A 19,661-nucleotide genomic window follows, 5' to 3' on the forward strand; every position below is an offset into this window, starting at 1 on the left:
TTATCAATTAAACACTGTTAATTCAATTTATTATTCACTATAAATAATTATTACTAATTTTTAAAACTCAAAAAAAAATTTCTAAATAATTATTTAAGAAAAATCAGAATTAAAAATGATTTTTCTGTAATTTTTGGAATTAAAATGAATTTATTATGATTTATTGGAATTTATTTGATTAATTATCAAAATAATTAATCATTTTTAAATAATTAATAAATAATCAATACATAATAAATAATTAAGAAAATAATTTAATCTAATTTTTAGAAAATAATTCAGAATTATTTATAATATAAATCAATTAATTAAATAATTAATTAATCAATTTATAAAATAAATAAATCTGATTTCAAAATTAATAAAAATTAAATTAAAATTAAAAATTCCAGAAACATCTGTCAGAAACCAAACATCTGACAAAACAGATCAAAACCGGGTATTTTATACGGGTCAAACGGGTCAAAATCCGGGACGTGAAGAACACACCGGATTTTGCCCATAATCCGGCCACCGGTGCAGATTCCGGTGAGCCATTTTCAGGCCAAAAACGGAACCGTTTGGTTCGTTTTTCACAGAGTTTCAATCCCTGGCAACTACCCCAATCTGTTCCCGGCCTAAACAAACCAAAAACATCCCTGAAACTTCATCTCCGATCAAAATCAAACTCAACTCCGGCCAAAAACCTATCTTTTGATTCTGTAAAGCAAACTCAACGTTCTATAGTGGAAATTAAAGCTATGAACTCATACAATCAAAGCCCTAACATATCAAGAATCAAATATGCACAGAAATCATCGAGTTGTGTTTTGAAAATCTGACATAAACCCTAGAAATCGTGAATCACTATACAGACATCGTTCGTTCAATTAAACACCATGAATCGACTGTAAATCATCTAACAAAGCTATATCAATCATCAAAACATCAAAATAACCCTGCAATCAAAAAGTCCTAATTCGAACATAAACCCTAGAATTTGAAAATCAAGAACTACAAATTAAAACGTGAAATTGATGCTAGAAATGGAAAGAACAGATCAAAACCTTCGATTTGGATACTCGAATCACACGATTTGATGCTGTAATCAGTGAGAAGTCACGGCTTGAATTCCTGATCCGACCCTGTTCTTCCCGACCCGATTTCAGAGAATTTTGTGAATTTTGCAGATTTTGAATAATTAATTATAATTAATTAAATAAAAATTAGGCTATTTATAGTAGTAAAATTAATACTCCTAAATAAAATTAAGGTCCTAATTCTACTCTTTTTAAAATTAATAGGCCCCTAATTTTATAATTTTTGAGTATTAAAATTTAATTTATAAATATTTTATATATGCTATATATATGCCAAAATTTCCCAAAAATTGTGAATAATGCAAAACTGTAAAGAAATAATAAAATGAAAGTCCTACAATTTTATAAAAATAAAAATGTGATTTTTGTGGGGTTTTTAAAACCCAATGGGGCCCGGAAAAGTCATTTTTCGTAAAACGAGAAAATTTATAAAATATCTAGATGTTCAGAATATTGTGATGGTAAAGGCCGATTGATGAAAAATAAGGCCCATTATTTTATTTGAAATACTGGCTTTAAAATCATGGTTCGGGTCGTAAAACGTTTGAAATAAAAGCGATGAATGCAAAATAAAATATCTTAAAAATATCTTAAAAATACAGAATGACACAGAATGCACGTAACAATTAGGATTTGACAGATAATTACACCTAAATGACACATTAATACACATAATTTATTATAATTTTGATATAATACAGACGTAAATTTCCCAGTCGTTACATCCTGAATTTCAAATTCCTAATGGTGTTTGGCAACCCCTAGAATTTCATTTGAAATTAGATACTTAAAATTCAACAATAAAGAATCAAAAATATATTTGAAATACAGATGTTTTAACACAATCTTTGAAATGTGCTTAAATACAACTAATCATTAATAAGCAACAAGATCCAATCCAATTTTTTTATCATCCGGTAGACTTTTAAGCATCTCGAACTCGTTAGCTTTTCCATTCACAAACCTCTTGACAGCCCTCATAGCTTCGTTATTAGTGATTTTATCAATTGTAGATACAACCTCATATATTTCTTTACAGGTGGGTCTTGGTGGCTCTTTTGCTTTACTCACGTATTCCTTAAAGGACTCTGCGAAACTAGTAACTGCATCAGCGAGACGGTCCCTCTTTTGCCTTTTGTTTGATTCACCGGGACCCGTTTCAGCAGTGCTAATAGCTTCATTTTCAAGGTCCATTGTAACTGCAGACTCCTCAAATTGCTCTGCACCTTCACCAGTAGCTCTGTCGGAGGAAAATAATGTACAGATGTCATCCCAATTCTGAATATGTTTGTTCTTGTATGCAGATGCATGTGGAACTCCCTGTACAAGCACATCACAACATAAAAAATTATACTCTTTCTGCAGGGCATTATATTTGATTACAGTTGACAAGGTCTAGGAATAAGTGAGTGTGACTAGTTATTAAGAGGCTACAAAATTAACAAATCAATATATAGACTGGTCACAAGAGAGAATAAAACATACAGTACTATCAAGTATCAGCTCTCAAGAATTTTTTTCTAAAAAACAAGATCAGTTTCTGAAAATTTGAAGTCTAAAGAGTCAGCGCAAGTACCTTCACCCAACTCTTATGTATCTGGTGACACTGTACAAATTTAGCGGCCATTGTAATCAGCTAAAAAAATTTCAATCAGACAAGTGCATCTAAAAGACAAGAAGGGAAAATATTCTTATGAATTTAAGTATTTACTGCACTAAATTCATGTAATTGATCATTCCATACATGTAAAAATTCAACAGATCATATTAAAAAGGAAAGCAAAAAAGAAAATAATAAAAAGGATCCCATGAAGTAAGAAAGTTGTGAGACGAAAAGAAAGGCATGGCTGGGAAGCAAAAGAAAGAAAGAAAGCAAGGCTAAAAGGAAAAAATAATACACTACACTACTACTCCCAAGAATAAAGCAAACAAACTAATGGATGGGTACTACTTGTATAAATGTAAATTAATTAATATGGATGTACAAGTATAATAACTATATTAGCATATATAAATATATTAGCATAATTACTAAATTAATATGTAAATATAATTAATATGTAAATCAATTATATGGTCTTTTATCCATATAATTTATATTGTTAGGTTCTGTCATTTTTTTGGTGAAGTATCAGAATCAAGAGACTATTATTTATCAAACAAATTAAAGCTAGTTCACAGGGGTTAGTAATCACTAACAAGTCGTACTCGAGCCTTGTAATTAAGGGTGGTAATTCTGGCTTTTGAATTACTATCTTTTTAACACACTCAATTTCGAGTGTAGATAACATCATAATGAAACTAGCTATATTTAACTTTACAGTTAAGGGTACTCTAATAAAATATTCATTGTAAAAACTCATATTTGAACTAAATTGCAAAACTCTTTTTGAACAGATTTTTTCTCTACTTTTTACATGTTTCTTTAACAAATCTTGTGTAAGGAGCTTTTTGTAAAAATCAGAAATAAATGGTGGCTGTTAGAAAAAAAAAGCAAATAACTGATATGTTATCTGTTCTTGGTCTGTGATGGCGTTTCTCAGTACAATTCTGAAAGAAGTCTAAAAATTCTAAAAGTGCGGGAACTGCTGTTGTTTTTACAACTCGATTGAGTGTTAATCTCACCACAAATAATGGAAAAAAAATTAGTTATAAACACCATGTATTAATCTTAGTACACTATAAATCCATAAGTACTGTACAAATCATGCATCATTGGTGATTTAAGAAATGATTGTCTAACATTATAGATTAGATTCCATTTCAGTACATGTCTGTACTTTCGACAACTTATTTATCGGAGCAATGGTCCTAATGGAACTTCACAACAGGATAATGCATGCATTCTGAAAATTGACCATCTAGAGCAAGTTGGCTTAAATTACTTAGCAAAAAAAAAAAGTTGGCTTAAATTAACTTGTGACTACAACTCTCACACATGTTCATAACCATCAATACTAATGCAGTACCTCCACAAGTACATATATGATCTGTTATGTTTGGTTGTTTGTGTATTTCTTAATGTATAATTATTGGCGCCACAGCAGATTTATCCATACTAATGTGGTCATCCACAGGCTGGAGCACTCTTTTGTGATATATGCAGTCACTATTTCTATTAGCGTACATCTTATCCTCCTTAAATCATGTTTCCATGTGGGACGTTGGGTACATTTGGTTTGGTTTACCAGGCTGAGTATTTTACAGTAAGACTAAATTCGGTCAAACTTTTCAACTTACTAAGTTTAATATCAGTAGAACCATGAACTGCATAGCCAGAAACAGGGACATAAACAAAACAAACTTAAAATAACCTTGTTTCTTAAATGCTAGCTCCTGTATAATCAATCCCTAATCTAGCCGGAAGTGTTGTCAAATGGTTTGACAGACACTTCAAACAACAACTGAGGAGCTGAGACAGGTGGTGAAACAATAAGAATGCGAGATCTACAGCTATAATCCATATTCTGACGCAAGTTTACTTTTATAACATGGTGTGTTCACACAGTCACACATTACCAACTAAACTGAAGCAGGTTTGACGCAACCCAGACATAAGAATATCAACGTAAGAAAATCCAAACTAAACAAAAATACAACTCTTAAATTTCTAGAAAAAAGCTGTTAACAACTAGTAAAACACAGAGCAGATTCAACTAAAAACACTGTACATACAACGAATTAAGGCATGATCAGACAAATAAAGTTAACCAAAAAGTACCTCATAATAAGTTTTCCATTCTCTGAGATCTTCTATCGGTATCACCAACATTCTCTTTTCTTCGTCCCACTTAAATTTAGTATAGGTTCGAATCTCAGTGATCACAGCATAATGTTTCTTCCAAACCTTAATCCGATGTTTTACATGATCAACAGTGGCATATATACCCATTCCGGCCCTTAGCTTATCAACCACAGCTTGGTAAGCTTGATTTTTGAAATCTCCTTCCCCTTTATTGCCTTCATTAATCTGATCATACAATGTTGAAGTGAGTATGGCATCCATTTCATTATTCCATGTCAAATATCCCCTTTTCTGAACATTTGGCGGAGCAACCATTGGTTGTTTTTCTTGTCTTCGAAATTTGTACAAAACAAAAATTGAAGTTAAAACAAATACATTTAATTACACAAAAAAACTACACATAACTAGACAATATTAACTTCCCTGTAAACCAATCAGGAGAGTCCCCTGTAAAATACTAGATAATATTACACAATGTTAATGCAAATTAGAATTGATATGTGCAGTTCCTATTTTAACTCCTACAAGGCTTATGTAGGAGGAGAGGGGGATGAGATTAATATATCTATCCCACATTTTTAACATATTTTGCTAACAATCTGAAGCAGGCTTTGCGCCTCAACTCTCCAAACTGTTACTAAGAAAATAGTAGAAAAAGTAGAACAGCGTCTAGCTAGGAACAAGAATATATCTACAACACAGTGCTAGATCGATATAAATCGATAAATGCTTATTAACAAATGACTTTTACCTTCTAACAATTAAAATCCATATACACAAAGAAAAAAAATTAATCCGCCATTAATTAGCTAACACAATCTATATGCTCTTCACAATTGCACCATTAACATTAAACTATTCATACTAAATGGTCATCCATCCCAGAAAACAAACTTCAGATAGAGATTTGTAAATAATGTAGATGGCAATTAATTACTAGCATGCAAGTGATTAATTATGTAGTCATAGAAGCTAATACAGAAGTAGACGAGGTTCTAACTGAGCTATCATTATATGTATCTGCTGACAGCAAAGCAACAAAAATATTATCTTCTAATACCAGCGTAAGTGGAAAATAATAATAATGTATAAAATCAGTGATTTACATGCCATTTGACAACTAAGAGCAGAAAATTATGAGAGACGAAAACTAATTATGTAGCTCGAGTCCTTCGTGCAACATAATCTTCAAACATTTTTTTCGCAAGATCATCTCTAAATTCGTTCCATTCATTTGTAGATCTAGCGGTTGATATGTAATCATCTTCCTCATCTTCCACGTCAATTCCTTCCATCCTTAACAAATCTCTTTCTACTTCTTGCATAAAATTTCTTTCTTCCATTTTTTCTTCCCTCAAAAAGTTATGGAGGATAAAACAAGCATTGATTATTCTAATTTGAATTTTTTTTGGATAAAAGCTAGCATCTCTCAAAATAGCCCAACGCTTCTTTAACAACCCAAAGGCTCTTTCAATGGTATTGCGAGCGGATGAGTGCCTCAAATTGAAAAGCTCTTTGTGATTTGTGGGAGTGTTTCCTTGCCATAAATTCATGTGGTATCGAGTTTTCTTGTATGGAGATAAGAATCCTTCACTATTAGTAAAGCCCAAATCCACGAGAAAACATTTATCTACATCATGTAATTAAAAAATATTTAGTAAGTTTCTAAAAAATGTCTGACCAAAATCAAATGATGAATTAATTCTTACTTTTTGGAACTTTTGGACCATTTGGTCTACGAAGGGCATCGCGAAGAACACGAGGATCGGATGCCGATCCTTCCCATCCAGGTAAAACATATATAAAACATAAGTCTGGATCACATGTGGCTAGAACGTTAGTACTAATATCCCCTTTCCTATCTCGATAGCGAGGTCGATCCTCAATGGGCACGGTCATTTTGATGTGTGTACCGTCAAGAGCTCCACCCGCACCCTAAATATTAGTTCATGTTTAATAATGCATATCTTAAGACTTTAACCATAATTAGAAATCGAATTTGTTTTAATATTACCTCAAACCACTTCCATTGGTTATCATCAACATAACTAGTAGAATGGTCTACTTTTTTTATGTAATCCTTCCCCATCTTGAGTATTGATCCAAGTACTAAATGAAATTGCCGACTAACAGTCTCTCCACAACGTGCAAAAATAGTTTGGATAGTTCTATTTTTCAAATCATGTGCAAGAGTGTGAAGAAATAATGCCACTATTTCTTTCACAGTAACATGTTTCGTAGTTACTAACCCACCCTTACTTTCTAAAATGTGACACAATTTATCAAACCGGCTTATATCAAGACGCAATTGCTCACGGCATATCCTATCAACCTTTAAGGAGTTCATCCAGGTGCTCTAATTTGAGAACGATCGTATGCATTCCATGTCAACTCCTTCAACTTATATATCTGACCATAATACGATGCCACCACTACTTGAATAAAACCTACAACTAACATTATAAATTCCATATCCTCATTGTTGTCCCTTGGACGCTTTTGTGAAATATTGGAGACAAATCTTCTGCGACTAAATTCAAAAAAAGCATACAATTATCAACTTAATCTTAACTAACTAAGCTAACAATCCCAATATATATACATGATTAAAAGCATTTTATATCATAAATATTAGGAGTAACACAATTAAGAGCAGGAAAAATATATAAATCCCCGAAACAAGGAGTAAAAACACAAAGATGTAGTGTGTGTATACACTTACCCCTGAGCTGAAGAATTACCCTGAGCCGACGAATTTCTGTGGGTCGAAGAATTTCCCCGAGCTGAATTGCCCCTTGAACTGCAAAATTAAACAATCATAAGTTGAATGTTTCTCTTTTAGACACATATATATATATCCATATATATATATATATATATATATTATCGATTTGAAAATTGTGTTTGAATCGATTTGTAACGTTATATGTATATAATACCTCATAATGACAAAGCAGAGAGTAGGAGAAGGAGCGAGGGAGAAGAAGAGAGATCAGAGAGACCGGTGAGAGAGGGTTCCAGAGAGGACAGAGAATAGATCTGGGAAAGAGAAAGGGGGAGAGATGAAAGAGGGAGAGAGTGGGTCGAGCCTAATTATTTGTTATTTGGGGCTGAGAGAAATTTGAAATGACACTGTTCAAATTTTAAATTCTCATAAGTGGGCTTCACTTTTAAATGAGTAGTAATTGGATCAAATCCAAATTCAAATTATTTGTGTATCCAAACAAGTTATTTGGCTCAAAACCAGCATTTCAAATGAAATACTTATATCCAAACAAGTCATTAAAGAATTTAGAGCAAGGATTAATGCATTGGTAGACAAAGCTCAGAAGAAAGTGAAGAAGGGTTATACTTAGATGGAACACCGTAGCCTGGGAAAAATACTCAAGATCATCCAGGCATGATTCAGGTTTATAGTGTTTGCTAAATGGAAATGTCATGCATTCCTTACTTATTCAACATTTGTTTATATTCATAAAAATGAGGTGGAGTCTCGGTATTGTGGTGGTCAATTCTGAAAGATAATAAACCTTCCATTATACTTTTCAGATTCTAAAATATTCAAATATGTAAACAGGTTTATCTTGATAGTGAAGGAGCACCGGTTGTTCAAGGCAAGGAGTTACCGGGACTCGTTTTCGAGACAGGTCTGTTAAAACATCTTTAATAAGGGATTGTCAATCTTGCCAAATCATTATATATATTAGTATTCTTTCACTCAATTTTATACTGACAACATTTTATTACAATAGTTAGCAACTACAAAAGGTTGTCTATTTGATCCAGAAAATAAATTAAACATATCAAATATTATTGATATCCAGCATTTGTATATGTATTTTAATCATTTTAGGAATTTGTTAAGTTTTGATAATTTTTATAGGCAATTTCTTGGCAATCATGCAATTTCACAACCAAAATCGTCATGCCTCATAAAATTTGGCAATCTCTTGGCAATATCTATCGGACAAGTGTATCATCAAGGGTAGTATTATGAGGTAAGCTACCTAAAGAGACCCTACCCGGAAGGAAAACAACATGCTACAATTTACTTTATGCTAGACTTTTGCCATTACAACTGATTAAATTCAAACATTTGCCAATGCTTCTCGAGGCAAAGGTGCTTGTCAGTTCTTTGCCTTTTTCACGTTGACATCTGTTTATATATATCAACCCCGTCTCTTTTTAAGTTAAAAGTTTAAAAAACTCGGGAAGTTTCATCAAACATAGTAGAATGCAATAATATTCGAGTATTTCTTAACTTATACAAGAAGCGAGACAAGAACAAAAAAATTGGTATCTTATATAAATAAATTGAATCATATTTAATCGTTTCAGAAGTACAATAAAGAATTACAAGTGAACAAATTTTGAACAAATAACTTAAAGATTCACACAACATCGAAAAGTATCACACACAAACATCTCACCGCAATAAAAAAAAAAGGAAAAACTTAAGCTTCAGCAGCGGAACCTCTGTTTAAAGCTTTCTCCAATCTTGTCTCAAATGGAGTCGAATGCCAGTTCACTTTTTTATCCTGCAAACCATCATACATTGATTAGTAGTCCCATATGACCCTACTTTTAAACTACGGCACAAGATCTCACTTCATCAGAAATACCTCTCTGTACTTGCTGGTTGTGTTTGGTATGCCTTTATAGGAAGAGGCTGAACCACTATTTCTACCTTCACCCGTCTGTTTCCAGTAAGTCCCAACAGTTCCCATGAGAACCATGTCATCAGGGCTCCGACTTGGTGATTTTCTAGGGGAAGTCGACGTTGCTGAAAACTGGTTCAGCTCCTCAAGCGTCAATGCACCTAAAATAGGCCTATCTTCTATGCTCATCACTGAATTTGACCCTTGAGACGTGCTTTTTTCAGAAGTCAGCGTTTGAAGTTTGATTGAGCTAGATTTTTTTTCCTTGGTTATTTCAGGCGTAACTAACCAATTTGAAAGGCTTGCATCAACAGCCATTTCTTTGTTTTGATTCTTGACTTGATGATTGGATTGATGATTGGAACTATACGATGATTGTTTGAAACTTGGTTCTAAACTAAATGAAATATGAGGTACTTCTTCTGCAACCGAATTCTCCTTCTGGTGTGGCTTTAATACCGATGTCCCTTTCGATTTGACGGCTTTCCATTGACTAAGGTTCTCTACTGGATTCAGCACAGGATGAACATATACACTCCTATCTCTTGCATTACGATTCATAACAACTGTTTTAACTTCCTTCTCAGGCAATCCACACGGCATAGGATTGTCAACCTCTTCTGAACCAACTATTTTCAGAGAAACACTTGTTCTTGACTCCTTCGATTCAACTGGAATGGTCTCTGACCACACTTCTTGACACAACATACTTCCATCGTTAATCTCATCATTGTAATCATCATCGTCATCACCATACTCATTCTCTTCTTCATCCTCTTCATCATCTATATCACTTTCCTCATACTCTGATTCTACAGCTTCATCATCACTGTCTCTGCAGTTTTGGTACCTGTGATTCTGAGGGTAAGATCCAACACTGGATAGTGTTGAATCATCCTCGGAACTTGTATGAGATTGCCTTGATCTAGCTAGACCATCATTCTCCCCCTTGTCCTCCTCCGCTTCCTTCTCACTGGCATCGTTCTTCTCCAGTAACGAATCCGTACTTCCATATAGAGTAACATGCTCATATGTTTGGACATTTGAATCGAATGTGACTTTCTTCCTCATACTCAAACTCAATTGCTCCTCAGAGTTCACATTACTGCAACACACACACACAACATTGACACAAAAAACACAAACCCCCACTTAACCCTATTCCTAAAACAGAAGTTAAAAACAAAGATTTTGCAGAATAAGCAATTTACTTTTACAAATTCAACGACTCACCTCGACTCTAATACTGAATACACAACCTTTTCCGGGATGCTCAAGACAGGAGTTTGAGTAGTTTGCACAAGAGTCTGACCTCCAATTTTCTGCAAAACATTGAAAATAAAGTTATCAGAAACCCTCAAATTATACAACCATGGACTTTATATTTGATACCTAAACATAATCAAAGCTTATTTCTAGCTCAGTTTCTTGCAAAAAAAATTCTTTGCAACTCAAAGTGAAAAAAAAATCAATTAATCATAAAAGTCTCAACTGGGATACTTCATTAAAGAAACCCAACTCAAATAAAACCAAAATAAACTAAAAAATAAGATAAAGTTTGAATCTTTGCATCTTAGATTCAGCAGAAACCAGATGCATTAAACAGCAGCATATCATTTTTTTCTAATTAATAATCAATAATCAGCATCTTTTTTAAACATAATCATTTTAATTGCTTCTCAACCACCATGCTAAAATGAAAAAAATGAATCTTTCTTAGCTACACACAAAAACACACATAGCATTAGTAAACATAAAGCAACTTACTTGAAGACGAGGGCTACCATATTTTCTCAATTTCTTGCGTTTCTTGTCCTTAGAAGATCCAAAACACCCAAGAAAACAACCCATTTAATTTATTTTACAAAAAGCCCTTTTCTTAAAAATAAAAATGGTATTTTTAAGTTAAAAGAAGGATGATGAAAATTTAATTATCTCCAAAGAGAGGAGACAAATGGGTCTTCATTTCTGATGAAGAAAATGAAGAGGGCTTTGAAATTAGATAAGGGGGAATAAAGGGAGATTAATTAACGGTCGATTTTCTTGGTGGTGATTTTAGGGTTTTTGTATTTGTTTGAATAAAGAAGAAGGTGACCGTTAGAAGGGGATTGATCATGATGATCTTCTTTATAAAGTGAATCTCAACCGTTGATTGTGTTTTTTCTTTTGAGTATGTGGGGCCGCCGGACCCATGAGTGCTTGACTAAATAAATTTAATATTATGGAAATTTGTTTTTTTTTTAATTTTGAATAAGAATGTTTATTGTCCCTCAATACATAGATTGCTCTTCGTTTTCATTGTGTTTATTAATGATTTTTGTTTAATAAATGTGATTTGTTTTTTTTAACATTCATAATGGAAAACAGTTGTGGATGTGATAGCCCGATCTTTTGTTTTTATTTTTTTCCGAAAAATTGGTGAATGATTAGTAGAAAAAATGACAAAAATAACCTATTTTTGAAAAAATTTAACAAAAATAGTCATTTTGAAAAAAGTGACCAATTTTGGCCGATTGAATACTCCACTGTCAGTTGGGTATTCTAATTTGTTGGTAGTTGGGTATTTCATATATGGGATACTCCACTGTCAGTTGGATATCCTATATAAAGTGGATACTCCACTGACAGTTGAGTATCCCATCGGCCAAAGTTGGCCAACTTTTCGAAAATTGGTTATTTTTGTCAATTTTGTGTAAAAATAGGCTAAATTTGTCTTTCACCCTCATTAGTAGTAGTGCTGCAAAGCGCCGTTACAGTTTCTTTCTCGGATTGTAATAATAAGCATATCAAATCGGATTAAATTGCTTAGTCATAATTAATCTTAGTTCTCTTTTGTCATCAAAGATAACAAAGATATTTAACATCATTACATACTTACACCAAATACCCCTTGTTCTAGCCAAATGTTTCTCGCAGGACGTGGAGGTTCAAACCTCGTCCAATGAGTGTGCAGTAGTGTTTAACTACATACAAAAGAAAAGATTACACTGCGTCCCACACTATGTAGAACAGAACTACTACATCATGCTACAATAATCCTTATCCGTACAAAAATCAAACATTCTAGTACAAAACCTTATAACTCAAATATTTATAGGTAATTATTTACAATATATAGCACAAATTCACAATATTCGTTTCATCCGAGAGTTTACAAGTGTTCACTATAAGTCTGCATACGGCAAAGCATCACATGACTCTTACCATGGTGGTTAGAACACACCTGTCAAAGAAATCATCAATAGCAGGACACAGGCTGCAATTTACATGCTGCAACTGATTCCAAAATCCATGCGTGTTGAACAACCCTAGAACCAATCTTACGAGCCAAATCTTCTGCCTCCTCTGGTATTTCCAGCGCATGGTAATCTTTATCTTCTGATGTGCATCGATTAATGTGGTCGCCATCATAAACAATTAAAGTTCTCAAAGTCTCCTTGGCATCACAACTTTGTGAGTCAAGGTGCTCTTTGTTCTCAATGACAGTTCCACCAGCAGATAGGGCCAAAGTTTTAAGGTGATTCAGGAGCGCCGAGTCAAAATTTCCACTGAAGTAGAATATATGGCTACCAAATAGCTTTGGCCCCTGGATCAACCAAAACCAATGAAGATCAACAGTTTATAGTGATAAAAAAGAGATGTACAGAAATCTGAAATGCAATTAAACGCTGATTACATAGTAAAATAATACAATTTGATGACCTTGAATCTGAAAGTTGAGTTATCAGATGCAAGTACTTTTTCAGGAAAAACAAAATTGATTATGTTAAAAAATTCTTTTAGTTAAATCTCTTGTTCTTTTTGATTAAATATTTGCACTTGCATTATCTATAGCTAGCTGTCTACCGATCTTGGGGCCATTGCGAGCACCATGATTGTCTAGTGCAACTTCGTAATGGTTTTCGTCCACTGGTCTGTTTGCTTCTGCACAAGATTTTATCCCTGCAACATTTTGTGAGTCGCTTATTAATAGACAAAATCCAGAGGAACCATATAATCAATTCCTACTATTAGGAATATCACAACACCATTTTGAACCATATATTCACTTAGGAGCCAGATGAGATTGCACAGCAAAAAGCCTTACAGAGAAGGGATCATGACGGAGGATGTTTAGGAGATTAGCATGTCATGATGGAGAGGCAAGTCAGCTACTGTACTCTTAATTACAGTGTTTTAACATAAGCAATTAAGTGCCATCAATGTCCATACGAAAAGAAAATAGAAACCTACCAACTACTGAAAAATCTTAAAAAAAATCAATTTCTTAAAAGAGCAAGATATTTTGTTATGATTGTATACCATTTATAGTATAACAAACTATTTCAGTATGGAACGATGATTTTAATTACCAATGTTTGTAGAAGAGAGAAATGATCATCAGATAATGATCCTAACTACTAATAAAAGAGGATAGAGGACTTTGCCATATAAAAAAAATTATAAAGGAACAATATAAATCATACAGTCCATCGAGACGATCCATCGTCCGTATAAAATTGCCATGAGGACTTTCATTGTCCTCATACAGGCACCATTTGCATCTGCGGAAGTAACTACATGGGTTATATCTGGTCTCCAAAACCTTGCTACAGTTGCACCACAGCATCTAGCAAACTTTACCAGATAGCACTGTAAACCAAGAAGAAAATCCACAAAAGGTTGTGTGATTAAAAGATAGTATATATCTTCAAACATACATGTACAAAAAGTTTTATAAGTAATTATAATCAGAATTATATAACATTAAGTTCACGTAAACATTTATTTAACATTTACAAGATAGGTCTCTTTCTCAAAATCAGTTTTATCGGCACGTCCAGTTTTCAGGTTACATCTGCTCCGGGCAACAGCATGTGACACTCATAAAAGTAATAATAAATAAAAAGAAGTTCACCCATAAAAATGTAACATTTCACCAAATAATTCTTCTGTTGAAAGTCAAAACCAACCAGATCCATGGAAGACAAAGCAGATCCACAGAATACCCAAGTTTTTACTCCATGAGATGATGATGACCAGAATTCTGACTGCTTGGAAGTCCTGTACCCACACATTTAAAAAATATTGAGCAACAAACTACAATGCCATGAAAATTCAAATTGGGATCATTGAAAAAGAATTTGGCACTGAAACAAAAGTCTATCAATTTAAAAATCAATTAAGATAGTTACAGACAATTTACTTTTAGAAGACATACACTAAAACTCTAAAATGCACAAAGGTCTAGAAGCACACATAGACCCTATAGTTATAATTATAAATAATAGAATAAACACACCGGTAAACTAAAGGTTAAAGGAACGCACAGTTGGGTTGCCAGTGGACCGGCTTCTACTCTGGCACATTTGTCACGCTGTAACATTTTCCTTGGAAATTTGTTGGACTTGTGAGATGGGCACAGCATTAGAAAGTTGTCCTACCGATGAAATAGAAAATGACTTAGTACTTAGTATGACATAGAAAAAAAGGAAATTTCATGAAACAAACATATAAATAACTAAATACAGTAGACTGTTAATGTAGCTTAATTACATAATCCCATCTGCAATTTGATATCTTTAACGCACAAGGTACGTGATAAGTCTTCCGACAAGCCTTCACATAGCAGCCAAGTGCTGCTCCTTTTTCCCCACAGCCACTACATCTTAGCTTACCTGCCCTAGCCAGTTCCATCTCTAAATTTTTTATCTTTTCATCCTCAAAGTAAACCATGGGTGTCCTGCAATTGAAAGGCAACCACAAAATATGAAGGAAAATGATTGGAAAACCCAAATGATACACCGAGTAACGCACATGGTCCATAGAAACAGGCACAAAATACTTTAAAAGCCTTAAATAGTACTTTTGGTGTTCTGTGTCATTTTAGTAGGAATAATATCCTCTTTTAATTTTATTCAGATAAATAACTTACTCGGAATTTGTTTTGGCAGCCACCACTTTACGCATAGAAGTAAGCGAAGTGATGAAACTCATGGAAGAAAGAGTAGAGAAATCAAGCAACAAAAGACTTATTAGGAGAAAAAAAAAAAAACAAAACCAGTATATCATGCCAAGAGGAATTGGGGGGAAATGGTTGCATTTTCCAACATCAAAATTATAGCCTTTTATAGAAATCTAAGAATTGTTAATAGATCAAAATCTTCACGAGCATGCCTATGTTCTCTCCTACCATTTAATATGAGTGCTAGTAATGGAAGAGACGAGATACACATAACCTGTAAAACAGAAAAATTCTACAATCTGTTTTTATCTGGCTTTAAATAATTTCCCTATAAGTTTTCAGAAGGAGCATCAAAACAGATGGTTTATCCGGCTATATATAATTTTCCTAAATTTTCGGAAGGAGCATCAAAACAGATGGTGTTCCAAGATTGCGTACCAATCAATGCAAACCTTGTGAACGCTAATAACCTTGGGGAAGGAGGCCAAATCTTCATGTACTAACTCTTGATTGGCAATATGTAGAATTGGCCCCGATTCCTGTAAGCAACAGTATATTCAGTAAGATATTGATTCGGGAAAAGAGGATCATTTAATAGATATTTCGGTTCCAGGGGCAGCTAATACATAGTGTTAATAGAGTCTCTACACACACACACACACAGAGACACACAAATCTTGGTTCATGTTCAGAAGTCAGTACTAACATCAGTCACTTTAGAAGAATGACAAAAGCCACACTTATGGTTGCATGCTTCTGAAGAATCTGATTTCTTTCGCTTCTTGGAGTCCTTATTGATCTCGCTAAAGGAACAAGGCATTAGTGACGACTCTGATTTCATTTGGTCCATGTTGATTTTCTTAACTGCAATGTCGACTAGATTCCCATTTATCGGCTTATCAGGAGGCTTGGGCTGTGTTGACCTATCCACTTCTACACCACATGGATCTCCTTTCTGGCCAATACTCGTATTCATTTTACAACCGTTCACAAAACACAGAGGTTGTCCACTGATGGAATTTTCCCCTGCAGAACAGTCTCCTTCTTAAGATATGTTATAGCCAAAAAAGTACACAGCTCCGACAGTTTTGCAAGATCTTAGTTGACTAAACTTAAAAAGGTGGTTAAAGCTACAGAATATAAGGCAACTAAACTGCACACATATTCCAATAATCGTACAATGTCTTACCAGAAGCAGGTGGATGAAATAAGTCAGCTAGGGGAATCGAACACAAGCTTTTATAGACTGATATCACATTTTCCATATAACGTGCAGATCGGGTCTCTGCTTCATTTAGACAAAATATAAACAACAATCAAATGAATTTAAACTTAACCTCAAATACTTTTACGCATTTGCAAAAATAGCAAAGAGAGAAGATTTGTTAGCTTGTCTGGTTTTAAAGTGAAACTAGTTCAGTCCATAAATTTGCAACAATAACTCCTAACATTTATCCAATACTTTTACGCATTTGCAAAAATAGCAAAGAGAGAAGATTTGTTAGCTTGTCTGGTTTTAAAGTGAAACTAGTTCAGTCCATAAATTTGCAACAATAACTCCTAACATTTATCCATTAGTATGCTGCGACATCATTTCTAGAGTATAAGTTTGAGACATATAACAGCTGTGCAATATTATAACTGATAACGAACGTGTTCAATAGTTTGAGACGCACGACACCTCTATATAACTGCTCACAAATACGTTTCCGCTCCAACACAGCATTGTTATAAAAATATGTATTTGGCCAAAAACTGCAATCACTAACATTTGAGATTCAACCACATTTGTACAAAATTATTACAAATTCTAATACTGACAATACAATAGACACAGAACTAGAATGCGGTTAAAATTCACAAATTATAGATAAAAACACAAAGAACAACCGTAACCAAGTAGTTAATTTCCCGTACCTCGAGCAACATATTGCCTATTGCAAGAAGGACATCTGGAACCGTTTTCTGTCTGATCATAAATGCATGAACTGCACACACACACTCAAACAAAAAAAAAACAGTTGACAAAACAAAATTTACAAAAAACTAGCTTAATTTTTTTTAAATAAAATCAAGAAACAATATAGGTACCTGCATACAAAATGATCACATGGGAGCAAAACAGGCCCATAAAGCAACTCCAAACTGCAACACAAAAGAAATAAAAGCCACTATAGTATAAAGTTGAAAAGGATGTATTTGTACATGAATCAAGACATTGAAACACATAGATAATACGGGTTGTGAATAAGTTATATACAATGTAAAATATCAAAACATAAAGGAGGGTACCATTTGGGGCATTTGAGGGCAGAGCCGAGATTGAGGAGGTGAGTGAACCATGGAGTTGTCCGATGACGACAATCTTCTTCCATTTTTTCTTTGGCTTCCTTTTTTAAACTGTCTGATATCTTTTCAACAACTTAAACCCTGATGGGGAAATATGTGGACGCTCCAGATTTCATCAAATTATTACCCTACCAGTATTGTTTTTTATGTAAATTATTTAATATTGTCTTCTTCTTTTTTATAATGGGCACCAAATCTTCCCTAGTAAGATTCGTACATATGATATTCCATAATTCCCCCAGCTCAACTTCCAATTATATTTATATATATCACATGATTTATTCTTTAAGTACATTAAAAATAAATCACAAGCAAAATTGTGATTTTATCGACTTCTTAAATCTCACTCGAAACAGGAACAAAACTCTAATTAAGTTTTAATTTTAATCATCCAGTCCTACAGTTTAAATATTTTAATTTCGCCGTAATACTATAATTTACACACACCGTCTCAATTACTGTCTTTTTCTATTTTTTTAATCAAATTTATTCACTTTTGATAAAAAAAATCATATAATATATAATTATAAAAATTATATACCTAAAAAGCAAATATAATATATCTTAATATGTACTTTTTAAAATAATAAAAATTTATATTTTATTTATCATCAAAGTTAAATTGGGATGGAGGGTATATGTCAAAAATACTTTATCTGTAACTTGAATGTTTGAATTTTGAAGTGATAACTTTAAATCCCACATTTTCCAAAAAATATGAAGCTTTTCGAAATTTTATAGTGTACATTTTTTAATTACTTTTAAAAATTCAATCAAAAATATAATTTTCTGCCAACTTGCATAACATACTCCATGTATTCCGTTCTATGGTTTCCGATGCTGCATTTGCAATTTCGACACAGCAATACTGACAGATTTTGTAGCTTCTCTGCATTTCCTATATTTGTTGTTATACATCGTAGGTGAAGAATTTCATGCTCCTTAGGCAGCCCAACTTGCTTTATTTGCCAAGGATTTTGACTCTCTTGATTGTTTGCAACAAAAAAAATTCTGATCGACGCATGTACTTTGAGGCCAGCAGTTTCAGATCAAAAGTATGTACAGATTAGTACGCGTAATGTTACAGGAAGTACAGATGCAAATTTTGTCCAGTTTCCTGCAAACAACTGTATGTTCAGCAAGAGATAAATTCAGTAAAAGAAGATGAATTCTTCAACACTAACAGAGTGTCAGACTGTTACTACACTAGTATGCTACAAAAACTGATATCGAAATCCTTTAAGATTTAAGTTTAGAAAGCAGTACTGACATCACTCACTCAAAAGTATGACCAAAGCCACACTTGTCATTGTGTGCTTCTGATGAGTTTGATAACTTATTGTCTCTTGGCATCCTTATATCTCTCTCAAGGAAGGAGTCCTACCTACTGACAGCCATTTCATTTGGTTCATGTTTATTGGCTCAACTGCAATCTCGATTAGATTCTCATTTCTCAGTTGACCCGGAGACTGTGATTGTGTTGATTTATCCTCTTCTATACCACACAGATTTTCTTTCAACCTAATTCAAACATTTTAGGATGTACTAAGATTTAGAAAACCCTTTTCCTCTTAGGATGTTTCATCATGCTTCTTTATAGTTCCGTGATTTGTATTAGCTAACACAGGAGACTGCTCTGACAGTTTTGCAACATCTTCCCTGACTGAAACTGAACAAGATAATTGAGGTCAAAAACGCAGAACAGAGATCATTAAACTGCACATATGTTTGAATTTTTGTATGTTGTCTTACCAGAAGCAAGCGGAGACGAACACAAGCTTTTGAAGACTGCTATCACATTTTCCAAATAAAGTGCTGGTGGTGTTACTGCCTCATATTGACAAATTAAAACCAAAACAGAAGTGGTTTTGACTTTAAAAATTCGA

General features: G+C 33.5%; 3 protein-coding genes across 6 annotated transcripts; all 3 read right to left on the minus strand.

The window, feature by feature from the left end:
* Nucleotides 1-1,736: 1,736 nt before the first annotated feature.
* Nucleotides 1,737-8,249, minus strand: LOC141707626 (uncharacterized). 2 transcript variants are annotated; one of them, XM_074510890.1, is made up of 5 exons: nucleotides 7,764-8,249; nucleotides 7,547-7,624; nucleotides 6,839-7,354; nucleotides 6,534-6,759; nucleotides 5,892-6,454 (listed from the first exon to the last, which is right to left on the minus strand). In XM_074510890.1, exons 3-5 carry the CDS (start codon nucleotides 7,169-7,171, stop codon nucleotides 5,979-5,981), a joined length of 1,035 nt encoding a protein of 344 aa, XP_074366991.1. In that variant the 5' UTR covers nucleotides 7,172-7,354; nucleotides 7,547-7,624; nucleotides 7,764-8,249; the 3' UTR covers nucleotides 5,892-5,978. The 2 variants fall into 2 exon arrangements, with proteins under 2 accessions (XP_074366992.1, XP_074366991.1); XM_074510891.1 differs by lacking the exons at nucleotides 5,892-6,454; nucleotides 6,534-6,759; nucleotides 6,839-7,354 and adding exons at nucleotides 1,737-2,399; nucleotides 4,801-5,155 and having other exon boundaries at nucleotides 7,764-7,976.
* An 856-nt stretch (nucleotides 8,250-9,105) lies between these two features.
* LOC141707627 (uncharacterized) lies at nucleotides 9,106-11,521 on the minus strand. The gene is made up of 4 exons (XM_074510892.1): nucleotides 11,250-11,521; nucleotides 10,716-10,804; nucleotides 9,447-10,587; nucleotides 9,106-9,362 (listed from the first exon to the last, which is right to left on the minus strand). Exons 1-4 carry the CDS (start codon nucleotides 11,331-11,333, stop codon nucleotides 9,279-9,281), a joined length of 1,398 nt encoding a protein of 465 aa, XP_074366993.1. The 5' UTR covers nucleotides 11,334-11,521; the 3' UTR covers nucleotides 9,106-9,278.
* Nucleotides 11,522-12,528: 1,007 nt separating this feature from the next.
* On the minus strand, nucleotides 12,529-17,893 carry LOC141707628 (BRCA1-associated RING domain protein 1-like). Of its 3 annotated transcripts, none has more exons than XM_074510893.1 (12): nucleotides 17,719-17,888; nucleotides 17,518-17,571; nucleotides 17,344-17,414; nucleotides 16,616-16,714; nucleotides 16,133-16,452; nucleotides 15,865-15,965; nucleotides 15,018-15,204; nucleotides 14,792-14,901; nucleotides 14,435-14,525; nucleotides 13,949-14,114; nucleotides 13,306-13,424; nucleotides 12,529-13,068 (listed from the first exon to the last, which is right to left on the minus strand). In XM_074510893.1, the coding sequence occupies exons 1-12, from the start codon at nucleotides 17,799-17,801 to the stop codon at nucleotides 12,721-12,723; spliced, it is 1,749 nt and encodes a 582-aa protein (XP_074366994.1). In that variant the 5' UTR covers nucleotides 17,802-17,888; the 3' UTR covers nucleotides 12,529-12,720. The 3 variants fall into 3 exon arrangements, with proteins under 3 accessions (XP_074366994.1, XP_074366995.1, XP_074366996.1); XM_074510894.1 differs by having other exon boundaries at nucleotides 16,616-16,711; nucleotides 17,719-17,887; XM_074510895.1 differs by having other exon boundaries at nucleotides 12,909-13,068; nucleotides 13,329-13,424; nucleotides 17,719-17,893.
* Nucleotides 17,894-19,661: the final 1,768 nt, after the last annotated feature.

The sequence above is a fragment of the Apium graveolens genome, chromosome 2, assembly GCF_009905375.1.
Source record: "Apium graveolens cultivar Ventura chromosome 2, ASM990537v1, whole genome shotgun sequence".
Lineage (NCBI taxonomy): Eukaryota > Viridiplantae > Streptophyta > Magnoliopsida > Apiales > Apiaceae > Apium > Apium graveolens.

Excerpts from the sequence above, each read along its gene's own strand:
- LOC141707628 (XM_074510893.1), bottom strand. The coding sequence starts at position 17,801 with ATGGAAGAAGATTGTCGTCATCGGACAACTCCATGGTTCACTCACCTC. Across the intron at positions 17,415-17,517 it reads TGTGATCATTTTGTATGCAG|TTCATGCATTTATGATCAGA; the intron begins GTACCTATATTG and ends GTGTGTGTGCAG. Across the intron at positions 14,115-14,434 it reads CTTTGTCTTCCATGGATCTG|TGCTATCTGGTAAAGTTTGC; the intron begins GTTGGTTTTGAC and ends CTTGGTTTACAG.
- LOC141707626 (XM_074510890.1), bottom strand. The coding sequence starts at position 7,171 with ATGAACTCCTTAAAGGTTGATAGGATATGCCGTGAGCAATTGCGTCTT. Across the intron at positions 6,760-6,838 it reads ACCAATGGAAGTGGTTTGAG|GGTGCGGGTGGAGCTCTTGA; the intron begins GTAATATTAAAA and ends ACTAATATTTAG. Across the intron at positions 6,455-6,533 it reads TGGTCCAAAAGTTCCAAAAA|ATAAATGTTTTCTCGTGGAT; the intron begins GTAAGAATTAAT and ends TACATGATGTAG.
- LOC141707627 (XM_074510892.1), bottom strand. The coding sequence starts at position 11,333 with ATGGGTTGTTTTCTTGGGTGTTTTGGATCTTCTAAGGACAAGAAACGC. Across the intron at positions 10,588-10,715 it reads TATTCAGTATTAGAGTCGAG|TAATGTGAACTCTGAGGAGC; the intron begins GTGAGTCGTTGA and ends TGTGTGTTGCAG. Across the intron at positions 9,363-9,446 it reads CAACCAGCAAGTACAGAGAG|GATAAAAAAGTGAACTGGCA; the intron begins GTATTTCTGATG and ends GATGGTTTGCAG.